Here is a 12,243-nt window from a genome sequence, read left to right as displayed (position 1 = left end):
TTGCACAAATCTGGCCTTTATGGAAGAGTGGCAAGAAGAAAGCCATTTCTTAAACATATCCATAAAAAGTGTTGTTTAAAGTTTGCCACAAGCCACCTGGGAGACACACCAAACATGTGGAAGAAGGTGCTCTGGTCAGATGAAACCAAAATTGAACTTTTTGGCAACAATGCAAAACGTTATGTTTGGCGTAAAAGCAACACAGCTCATCACCCTGAACACACCATTCCCACTGTCAAACATGGTGGTGGCAGCATCATGGTTTGGGCCTGCTTTTCTTCAGCAGGGACAGGGAAGATGGTTAAAATTGATGGGAAGATGGATGGAGCCAAATACAGGACCAGTCTGGAAGAAAACCTGATGGAGTCTGCAAAAGACCTGAGACTGGGACGGAGATTTGTCTTCCAACAAGACAATGATCCAAAACATAAAGCAAAATCTACAATGGAATGGTTCAAAAATAAACATATCCAGGTGTTAGAATGGCCAAGTCAAAGTCCAGACTTGAATCCAATCGAGAATCTGTGGAAAGAACTGAAAACTGCTGTTCACAAATGCTCTCCATCCAACCTCACTGAGCTCGAGCTGTTTTGCAAGGAGGAATGGGAAAAAATGTCAGTCTCTCGATGTGCAAAACTGATAGAAACATACCCCAAGCGACTTACAGCTGTAATCTCAGCAAAAGGTGGCGCTACAAAGTATTAACTTAAGGTGGCTGAATAATTTTGCACGCCCAATTTTTCAGTTTTTGATTTGTTAAAAAAGTTCGAAATATCCAATAAATGTCGTTCCACTTCATAATTGTGTCCCACTTGTTGTTGATTCTTCACAAAAAAATACAGTTTTATATCTTTATGTTTGAAGCCTGAAATGTGGCAAAAGGTCGCAAAGTTCAAGGGGGCCGAATACTTTCGCAAGGCACTGTAGGTATTTTCCTTTCCATGGTAGCAAGATCTTATCTATTTTTGTTAACTTTCTATAAAAATGTATTGGAGTGAGATCATTTCTTTCTTTCTGAGTATGTCCACATCCCCGTCAGACCATTTTATTGGTAAACTACACAGTAATGTAAAAGTTGAATTTTTTTGTGATCTAATAAGTAATATAGTACACTTTTAATCCAGAGAGGTTATCAAAATAATCTAGATCCTCTGAGGCTGTGGAGGGATTCTAATTGTGGTTTTAAAAGAAAACATGAATCATCAGCGTACAGCCACAGATTTCTAATCTCTTAATATTATTGTTGGATCTAATTTTAACAGCTAACATTTTGATGCCGATAATAAATAATATGCCTGTCACGACTTCCGCCGAAGTCGGTTCCTCTCCTTGTTCGGGCGGTGCTCGGCAGTCGGTGTCGCCGGTCTCCTAGCCATCACCTATCCACTTTTCATTTTCCATTTGTTTTGTCTTGTCTTCTCACACACCTGGTCTTTATTTCCCTCATTACATGTTGTGTATTTAAACGTCTGTTCCCCCCATGTCTTTGTGCGGAATTGTTTATTGTAAGTGCATGTGCACATTTTCTCTGGTACGCAACGGGTTTTGTACCCATTTGTTTATTGTTCTGGTTTCCGGTGGTTTTATGTATAAAACTGCTCTGATGATTACCCAGTTTTTCTCTCCTGTGCCTGACTTCCCTGCCGCCAGTTACGCAGTCACTTACAATGCCGATAGTGGACAACTTGTTTTATATTTTTTGCAGTATTTCTTAAGTGACTTGTTGCAAACAGAATACATGTTTTGGAATATCTTTATTCGGTATGGACTTCCTTTTTTTCACTCTGTCATTTAGGTTAGTATTGTGGAGTAATTACAATGTTGTTCATCCATCCTCAGTTCTCATATCATTAACATGACCATGCAATCAGTGCGATCAGTATAAAATAGCCACAAGCATGACTAGATTTTTTTTCAGATCTTGCACCTCCCCTTCCAATACACTGAAAGTTGTCATAGGGTGCATTGTTTGTGGACACTTATTTGTGAAACATCTCACTGACCTAGAAATCCCTCGGACATGATCAAAACAAACCCATGGTCCCCCAGGGTGAAATCCCCCTTTTAACCGTCTCTAAACCATGAGCTACAGCTCAGAGGATTGCGGGTTCAATCCCAGTGCGAGGCCCTCGTTTGTATTTTTTCTGTTTTAACCCTATCCCAAACCTTAACCTTTACATTAACCAGTCGGAACGAATGCCTTAACTCAACAGTTAAGTTTTTTGGCTAGACGAGGAGGGGGAACTTGTTCAGTATCACTCTCCATTATATGGATGTGTACTGGTATTTTTTGAAGCTATTGCTCTGCATTGTGACCCATAGAGAAACTGTACAATACATTTTATTATATTGTTATTGTTATTATTAGAGTAGTCAACATGATCTGCCCTTCCAGTGTAGGAATAGAGGAATAGAATGAGATTCTCTTTATTTCTATTCCATCTTTGGTATTGTGTACTACTGCAATGTTCTTTGTGTCCCAGTCACAGTAGTAAACAAGCCTTCATAACAGTCTCCCAGTCACTAACCACATTTCCTCCACAGTTTTTATGCTAGTAAATTCCTGGCACATAAGAGAAAAAAACAAGACGTGTAATGGAAACAGGAAGTGTCGGTACAATTTCATAAATGTTGACAGACAATTTGTTCGTTCGACATTATATTTTTGTGTAGGTAAAATGAATAATGCAACGAAATGTACATAGAACCACAATCATTTCAAGGTAAATTTGCAGTCACGCGATATTACTTTGTGTGCGAATTGAAAAAGCATGCACAGTTTAGGCTACAGGTTGGTGAAAGTGCACGGTGATGAGCTCAATGCTCCTTTCCAATAAATATCAAGGGTCTTAATTTGTATGATGATCGATGCTTAGCTGCCATTAACAAACAATTATCCATCCCATGTCCACTTTATCAGCGAACTGTTGTCTAGAGAGCATGTGCGAAAACCAGTTTGGGCAAGTTTGTCATTTATCACAAAAGAAAAAAAAAACGCGATTTGGTTTGGGGTATTATCAAATGTTTTACCCGCAATTTGGTTTGGGGTATTATCAATTTCATCCATTTATTTAGTAGGATTATGGTAACATTTACTTTTTACAGCATAATACAGTCAATTCTACGGTATTGTAATGTGTGTCATTACACAGTGCTTGCATTGAGTGTATTTAGATTACAATACGTGTACTGCAATATGAAATACAGTAACTTACTTGCTAGTGAGCCGCCTGGAAATTACTGTGAAATTCACGGAAACTCCTTTTTAACCTTTTATTTAACTAGGCAAGTCAGTGAAGAACTAATTCTTATTTACAATGACGGCCTACCCTGAACAAACCCGGACGACGCTGGGCCAATTGTGCGCCGCCCTATGGGACTCCCAATCATGGCCGGATGTGATACAGCCTGGAAACGAACCAGGGACTGTAGTGATGCCTCTTGCACTGAGATGCAGTGCCTTAGACCACAGTGTGTGTATGTGAAACTAGAGGAAGGGTCATGATTAAACTTGCTGACTGTGGCTCTGAAGAACCATAATGGCTCCCTGGCCTGTTATAAAGCAAAGAAGGAAAAACTACATGAACTCTAACATAATTGAAATATCTCTCTGAGGTCTCCATCTGCTTCCCTCGTTCTCAGCTGATTTTTACTGTTTCTTTCTCCGTCATCTCGCTCCATCTCTCGCTTTCTCTCTCCACCTCGCTCTCCCTCTCCTCCCTTCAGCGACAGGTATAATGAGGACCATCAAATACAGTGTGTGTAATGCTCAGCGCTATAAACGCTGAAATACAAACCCATTGTCTCCTCTTTCCACACAGGGCATATAAAACCATAGAAGATGAGGACCTGAGGTTCCCACTTGTCTACGGCGAAGGGAAAAAGGTTGTTTGTGTGTGTGTAACGTGCGTGAATGCGAGAGAGTGTGTGTGTCTGTGTTTAAATGTGGATGTGAACAGAATTTATAACAGAGTTTATTACATAGGAAAAAAGTATGTATATCTTAGTTTAATAGTACACTAACTGGTGTCTTTAAAACTCTTCCTCAGGCCAGAGTAATGGCCACCATAGGCGTGACCAGAGGTCTGGGTGACCATGATCTTAAAGTCCATGATTCCAACATCTACATCAAGCCTTTCCTGTCCTGCTGTCCAGAGGTAAATCCAATTATGATGCACTGTGTGTAGCATCCTGGCACCATTCCACACACACACACAATCTTGTACAGTGCCTTGCAAAAGTATTCATCCCCCTTGGCGTTTTTACTATTTTGTTGCATTACAACCTGCAATTTAAATTGATTTTTATTTGGATTTCATGTAATGGACATACACAAAATAGTCCAAATTGGTGAAGTGAAATGAAAAAAAATACTTGTTTCAAAAAACTCAAAAAAATAAAAGCCTGGAAAGTGGTGCGAGCATATGTATTCACCCCCTTTGCTATGAAGCCCCTACATAAGATCTGGTGCAACAAATTACCTTCAGAAGTCACATTTTTAGTTAAATAAAGTCCACCTGTGTGCAATATGTGTCACATGATCTGTCACATGATTTCAGTATATATACACCTGTTATGAAAGGCCCCAGAGGAGATTGGAGTATCTGTCCATAGGACCACTTTAAGCCGTACACTCCACAGAACTGGGCTTTAAGAAAGAGTGGCCAGAAAAGCCATTGCTTAAAGAAAAAAATAAGCAAACACATTTGATGTTCTCCAAAAGGCATGTGTGAGACTCCCCAAACGCATGGAAGAAGGTATCTGGTCAGATGAGACTAACATTTTTGGCCATCAAGGAAAACACTATGTCTGGCACAAACCCAACACCTCTCATCACCCCGAGAACACCATCCCCACAGTAAAGCATAGTGGTGGCAGCATCATGCTGTGGGGATGTTTTTCATCGGCAGGGGCTGGTAAACTGGTTAGAATTGAAGGAATGATGGATGGCGCTAAATAAAGGCATATTCTTGAGGGAAACCTGTTTCAGCCTTCCAGAGATTTGAGACTGGGACGGAGATTCACCTTCTAGCAGGACAATGATCCTAAGCATCCTGCTAAAGCAACACTCGAGTGGTTTAAGGGGAAACATTTAAATGTCTTGGAATGGCCTAGTCAAAGCCCAGACCTCAATCCAATTGAGAATCTGTGGTATGACTTAAAGATTGCTGTACACCAGCGGAACCCATCCAACTTGAAGGAGCTGGAGCAGTTTTGCCTTGTAGAATGGGCAAAAATCCCAGTGGCTAGATGTGCCAAGCTTATAGAGACATACCCCAAGAGACTTGCAGCTGTAATTGCTGCAAGAGGTGGCTCTACAAAGTATTGACTTTGGGGGGGTGAATAGTTATGCATGCTCAAGTTAGATTTTTTTTGGTCTTATTTCTTGTTTGAGTGAAACAATCTTCAAAGTGATAGGAATGTTGTGTAAATCAAATGATACAACCTGGAATTAAAATAGATTTTTGGGGGGTTTGTAAGGCAACGAAATAGGAAAAATTCCATGGGGGGTGAATACTTTTGCAAGCCACTTTATCCAGCTCACGCCTTGTGCACACATTATAGCTCAGTTTATGATCCAAGTAGCTCGACCGAGTGAAAGTGTTGTTTTTTTCAGTGGATTGGCTAACTGGGTTTGTAACAGCGAGTAAAGACAAAAGTTATCAGACTCGTAAATAGTTCAAGGAAGGAAAGAGCGATGCATAATATTTTGGGCCTTGCTTGGTTCCTGGAGTACTTTTGCCCACCTGACTCTGGTAGTTTCACAGCTCTTCATCTCACTCATAGTCCATCCATTGAGTCCGTCTCATTCAGTCTGATTATTTGAAGCTCTTTATTCATTACACAGGCAGTTCAACCAGGGTCTCTCTACCTCTCTCTCTCATATTATGGTGCCATTATTATAGTGTTATCGTCTTTAAATCAAAGGTAGAGAGAATAGCTACAGTAGCCTGCTCCCACACAGTTGTATGGTATGATGATAGAAGAGTTGGCTAAAGCACATACACTACGGGTTCAGGGTATACAGTACCACAGTTCCTCTGTCATGGTCAAACCAAGGTTGTCTGACATCAGACAGATCCTATTCGATTATATATGTAATTGGTGTTCTCTCCTGAATAAGACCCTGTTGTTTGTTACAGGTGAAGGTGTACAATAGGGTTCCCTAACTGGTGGGCAGGCCGCAGGTGGTTTTATCTGGCACCGCCAAGTTTTCCCATTTTTATTGTTGGACATAAGACTTTCAAAAACACCAGGAAATTAGCTCCAGATGATTTAATTTGGGAAATGTGTTCCCAAGTATAATAGAGATACACATGATTGTATACAAATTTAAGCAAGTTTTGAAATGATTATGTTTTATAAATGTTCGGGCTTCTTGCAGTCGGGCCACGGCTGAATCTAGTTGATGATCCCTGGTGTACAACCTGTCTCAGTACGAGCATGGTGCTAACTCAGTCTGCTATTGTTGTTATTGTGCACAACCTGGCCCATTTTGTTGTTATTCTTTCTAGGTGACGGTGTACAACCTAAACCAATACGAGCACGGTGCTGACGACGTCCTGGTGATGGGAACAGATGGTCTTTGGGACGTCCTCTCCAACAAGGAAGTCAACGAATCAGTCTCCACCTTCTTGGCCAACTGTGACCCTGACGACTTATACAGGTGTGTCTGTGTGCAAGTGGACCTGCGTGCGTGTAAAAGTACATTTTTTTGTATTATGCAATTTTGTAAATTGAGTAAACATCCAATATCTTACAAAGTAAATACAACTATTGACAGTGGACCATTTTTGCCAACACACCCCTCCACTTCATGTCTGTGACCAGGTACACGATGGCTGCTCAGGATCTGGTGATGAGAGCGCGGGGAGTACTGAAGGACCGAGGCTGGCGGATCACTAATGAACGACTGGGATCTGGAGACGACATCTCCTGTTACATCATCCCTCTGATGTACGGAAACCGCCAACCCTAGAACCACCTACAGGCCATGAATGGAGCAGACTCATATCTCTATGGCAGGCTCCCTCCTCAACCAGCAGTACTGTACCCCTCTCTTTTTGACTCTCTCTCTCTCTCTGTGTCACCCGCCTCTCAGTGCTGTACTATAAGTGATAATCCTTCAAGATGTTACAATGTTCCCTTCTTCCCTAAACAGGTATGAGCTTCAGATTGTGGTATGTGACCTGAGATCCCAGTCATGTGATGCTGACCTGTGCAGCTTTGTTTCCTGCTTTGCCACAGTGTGGCTTCAGAGGAGTCACTTCCTGAAGCACAGTGTTTCTTTCAGACCTACCAAGGTTGAGTACAGACAGGTGTTTGTCTGGCAGAAAGTGGTTTTTACTAAAAGTATGTTGTTTTGTAGTATGTAGTTTTCTAAAACATCTCACTCGTCTCAACTGGAAAGGGAGGCTGAACTTAGTGAAGATCACATTTTTTGACTTGATGTAGCTTATATAATGAAGATTCTGTATCCTTCACCATAATCTGACTGAGCAAGGTGCAATAGTTTACTATGGTACTGTTTGTGTATGACTTGATCTTGTTTTTTCTCATTGGTGTAAAAATGGTCATAGTCATTCAAAAAACAATAAGTTAAAGAGTTCTATCTTATAATGTATTCATAGACCAAGACCCACGTTCTGTTACAAATCTTATGATGTAGCTGTATATTTATTTCTGTTAGATCATTATTTTAGGCTGATAATGTTCAAGATGTTTATTTGCATGTAATGCTGCTTGCTTTGGGAAATTGATGGAGATATAGTGGTTCAGACTGAGCCCAAAGAAAAGAGATGTCTTTGCTGAAGGACGTTTTGGGGTTTCATATACTCAATGGAATATTAAGTATGTTGGCCTACACCATTGCCACTTCAGTTTGTGCCAGTCTATGCGTATTTTACTTTTCAATATTGTAAGAGGATTTATTTATACTGACTGATGTATTGTCACACTTGATCCTTGAATTCAGTGCCAGTAATCCACTTACGTCATACTGCACCTTTGTTTTATTATTTTTCACTCATACCATGATAAAACATATGAATTGATGTAAACATACCCTATAATTTCCGACATGTTACATTTTGGTGACATTGTCAGCTTTGATGTATTGTTGATGGTGGCTGAAGTTCTGGATGAAGTTTTCACAGATGCCGTGCTCGAAGATGGTTTCCTAACATAAGATACTAAGTTCTGGCTCTTGACTCTGCTATCTACCCATCAGACAATGTGCTACGTTTAGGGCTATTTCCAATCAGATCTGCCTTAACCCACGATAGCTGACAACTGCATAGCAGTTTGTGTTTTTATTTAGATTTAGATTATTTTTGAGGTGTAACATCGTTGGAGCTGTCAAATCAGCAAGTGACTCTCGGCATTATACCTATCGCAGACATTGCCATTGGACGCACAAGTCGCATTAGTATAAATCCCATGCAGCCTTGTTGTTTCAAGCTCAAACATTGGAATGTGTGCTGTAATCTACACCCCAATTAGGCTGAAATCAAGCCTTATTAATTTGTTTAATGAGTTTCAATTTGAGTGTCACTTTCTATATAGCCTACACTTTCTCATTCTGAACTTCTAATGCGGGTGGGGTGTATAGACAGGTGTGGTTTGGTGACATGATGAGAAGAGCTGCTCCAACGCAGTTACACCTCTGACATCACCTAAACAAAAGCAAGGAAATTGCTATGCAGTTGTCGGTCATGGCAGGTTTACGCTGAAACGGATTGAATAGGCCTGAAAGGTCTTGCACAGTCAAAATCATGTTTATGAAATTTGATGATATTTGGATGAAACCAGATCAAAGTAGGATGACCAAAGTATGAAAAATGACTATTGCTTCTACATTGATGAAAAGTTTGATCATATAGTTACTGGTCCATTCCCCCGTTTGGATTCAGGAGGCAGATCATTAAGGGCTTTTTGTGACATTACAAAATCCTCTCATTTTAATACACCAATTTAAATATGTATCGCCTTGTAACCAATATCGCAGAGGGGAGTGGTTTAGGTAGCTAGTCTAGTGGTGCTACAATTTGACTGCAGCATGTCTGCAAATACAATGAGGTTTCCCCTATTCATCTAAGGCAAATATACTTCGGTTTGTACTTTCATCTGTGTCTGGTGTTAGCTAGGAACTGGCTAGCTCGGTCTTCAGCTAGCATGGAACAAAAGCGGGGGAAGGGTTCCCCAAAACTCAAGTAATTACACATGTCAAACGGGAGATTCATCTCTATTAACTAACTATCGTTAACTAACTATCGTTAATAGTCATGCTATATGGACATTGCCTGACTCCCGGACAGTAAAAAGAAAAAAGATACACTCATCTAGTCCCGGGTCAGACCACCCTTTGCCTCCAGAAGTTTGAATTCCTTAGGGCATGGATTCCACAAGGTGTCGGAAATGTTCCACAGGGATGTTGGTCCATGCTGACGCGACAGCACCACGCAGTTGCAGCAGATTGGACGTGGGCACGTGTGGTACGTTCATGCTGTGAACAGGTTTGGTCAGTGACAATGTTCAGATACGCTGTGCTGTTCAATCGTTGCTCAATTGGTATCAAGGAACCTAATATGTGCCAGGAAAACATTCCACACACCAGTACATCACCAGCCTGTACCGGTTGACACCAGGCAGGATAGGTCCATAGACCCATTCTGCTTACGCCAACTCCTGACTCAACAGGAACTGGGATTCCTCGGACCAGAGGATGTTTTTTCACTCCTCAATTGTCCTGTGTTGGTGATCGCGTGCCCAGGGGAGCCGCCGCTTCCTGTTTTTAGCTGATAGGAGTGGAACATGGTGTAGTCATCTTCTGTAATAGCCTATCCTTGACGAGGATTGACGAGTTGTGCTTTCCGAGATGCCGTTCTGCACACTACTGTTGGACTGCGCTGTTATTTGTCTGTTTGTGGCCATCATGATAGCTTGTACGATTCTTGCCATTCTCCTTTGACCTCTCTCATCAACAAGCTGTTTTTGCCCACAGGAATGCTGCTGACTGGATATTTTTTTGTTTGCTGCAACATTCTCGGTAAACCCTAGACACTCGTTTGTGAAAAGCTCAGTAGGGCGTCCGTTTCTGTGATACTGGATCCGGTGCGCCTGGCACAGATGATCATACCATGCTCAAAGTTGCATAGGTCACTTGTTTTAGTCATTCTAATGTTAAATTGAACAGAAACTGAATGGCTCAATGCCTGTCTGCCTACTTTATATAGCAAGCCATGTGACTCAGTGTCTGTAGGAGCATTTTTTGTGAAACCATGTGCCATTGCTTTGTGTATCAGCAAATTTACTTGAGATAATCTCACCGCAACACTGCGTCCATGTTGCTTGACATACAGTTGAAGTCAGAAGTTTACATACACTTAGGTTGGAGTCATTAAAACTTGTTTTTCAACCACTCCACAAATTTCTTGTTAACAAACTATAGTTTTTGCAAGTCGATTAGGACATCTACTTTGTGCATGACAAGTCATTTTTCCAACAATTGTTTACAGAGATTACTTCACTTATAATTCACTGTATCACAATTCCAGTGGGTCAGACGTTTACATACACTAAGTTGACTGTGCCTTTAACCAGCTTGGAAAATTCCAGAAAATTATTTAATGGCTTTAGAAGCTTCTGCTAGGCTAATTGACATCATTTGAGTCAATTGGAGGTGTACTTGTGGATGTATTTCAAGGCCTACCTTCAAACTCAGTGCCTCTTTGCTTGACATCATGGGAAAATCAAAAGAAATCAGCAAAGACCGGCAAACATTTTTTTAAAGACCTCCACAAGTCTGGTTCATCCTTGGGAGCAATTTCCAAACACCTGAAGGTACCACGTTCATCTGTACAAACAATAGTACGCAAGTATAAACACCATGGGACCACGCAGCCGTCATACCGCTCAGGAAGAAAACGCGCTCTGTCTCCTAGAGATGAACGTACTTTGGTGCGAAAAGTCAATCCCAGAACAGCAAAGGATCCTGTGAAGATGCTGGAGGAAACAGGTACAAAAGTATCTACATCCACAGTAAAACGAGTCCTATATTGATTGACATAACCTGAAAGGCCGCTCAGCAAGGAAGAAGCCACTGCTCCAAAACCGCCATAAAAAAAACCTGACTACGGTTTGCAACTACACATAGGGACAAAGATCATACTTTTTGGAGAAATGTCCTCTGGTCTGATGAAACAAAAATAGAACTGTTGAGCATCGTCATGTTTGGAGGAAAATGGGGGAGGCAAAGCAAGCCAAAAGAACACCATCCCAACTGTGAAGCACAGGGGTGGCAGCATCATGTTGTGGGGGTGCTTTGCTGCATGAAGGACTGGTGAACTTCACAAAATAGATGGCATCAATAAATGGCAACATCTCCAAACATCAGTCAGGAAGTTAAAGCTTGGTTGCAAATTGGTCTTTCAAATGGACAATGATCCCAAGCATACTTGGAAGGCTACCTGAAGCATTTGACCCAGGTTAAACAATTGAAAGGCAATGCTACCAAATACTAATTGAGTGTATGTAAACTTCTGAACCACTGGGAATGTGATGAAAGATTTAAAAGCTGAAATAAAGCCTTCTCTCTACTATTATTCTGACATTTCACATTCTTAAAATGAAGTGGTGATCCTAACTAAGCTAAAACAGGGAATTTTTACTAGGATTAAAAATCAGGAATTGTGAAAAATTGAGTTTAATGTAATTGGCTACGGTGTAAATAAACTTCCGACTTCAACTGTAGGCTTTTTTCAAGAACTGTCAATAAAGGTGAGCTCCCCACCCACTCAGCCTATTAGCTCCCTGCCCACTCAGTGTGTCTTTTCAGGCTTCCTGGCTGTTTGACTTGAGAGAAAAAGGAGTTACTCAGATATTGAGCATTGTTATTGTAGAAGAAAAAACACACACACTATATATATATATATATATACACAGTGGGGCAAAAAAATATTTAGTCAGCCACCAATTGTGCAAGTTCTCCCACTTAAAAAGATGAGGCCTGTAATTTTCATCATAGGTACACTTCAACTATGACAGACAAAATGAGAAAAAAAATCCAGAAAATCACATTGTAGGATTTTTTAAATGAATTTATTTGCAAATTATGGTGGAAAATAAGTATTTGGTCAATAACAAAAGTTTCTCAATACTTTGTCATTGCCAACAAAGTTTATATAACAGAGGTCAAACATTTTCTGTAAGTCTTCATAAGGTTTTCACACACTGTTGCTGGTA

General features: G+C 40.7%; 1 protein-coding gene across 1 annotated transcript in view; it reads left to right on the top strand.

The window, feature by feature from the left end:
• The window catches only part of LOC110490153 (protein phosphatase 1H), a 52,128-nt gene extending 40,920 nt beyond the window's left edge, over positions 1-11,208 (top strand). Inside the window, exons 7-10 of the mRNA XM_021563362.3 lie at positions 3,822-3,885; positions 4,050-4,157; positions 6,516-6,667; positions 6,832-11,208. Of these exons, the coding sequence (XP_021419037.3) occupies positions 3,822-3,885; positions 4,050-4,157; positions 6,516-6,667; positions 6,832-6,979 (472 nt within the window). The 3' untranslated portion in view covers positions 6,980-11,208. The remainder of the gene's footprint in view (positions 1-3,821; positions 3,886-4,049; positions 4,158-6,515; positions 6,668-6,831) is intronic.
• Positions 11,209-12,243: the final 1,035 nt, after the last annotated feature.

This window comes from Oncorhynchus mykiss, chromosome 15, assembly GCF_057628025.1.
Source record: "Oncorhynchus mykiss isolate SJ-2025 chromosome 15, ASM5762802v1, whole genome shotgun sequence".
NCBI lineage: Eukaryota > Metazoa > Chordata > Actinopteri > Salmoniformes > Salmonidae > Oncorhynchus > Oncorhynchus mykiss.
Note: the sequence above shows the minus strand (reverse complement) of the source record. Positions and strands in the feature narration are given on the sequence as shown.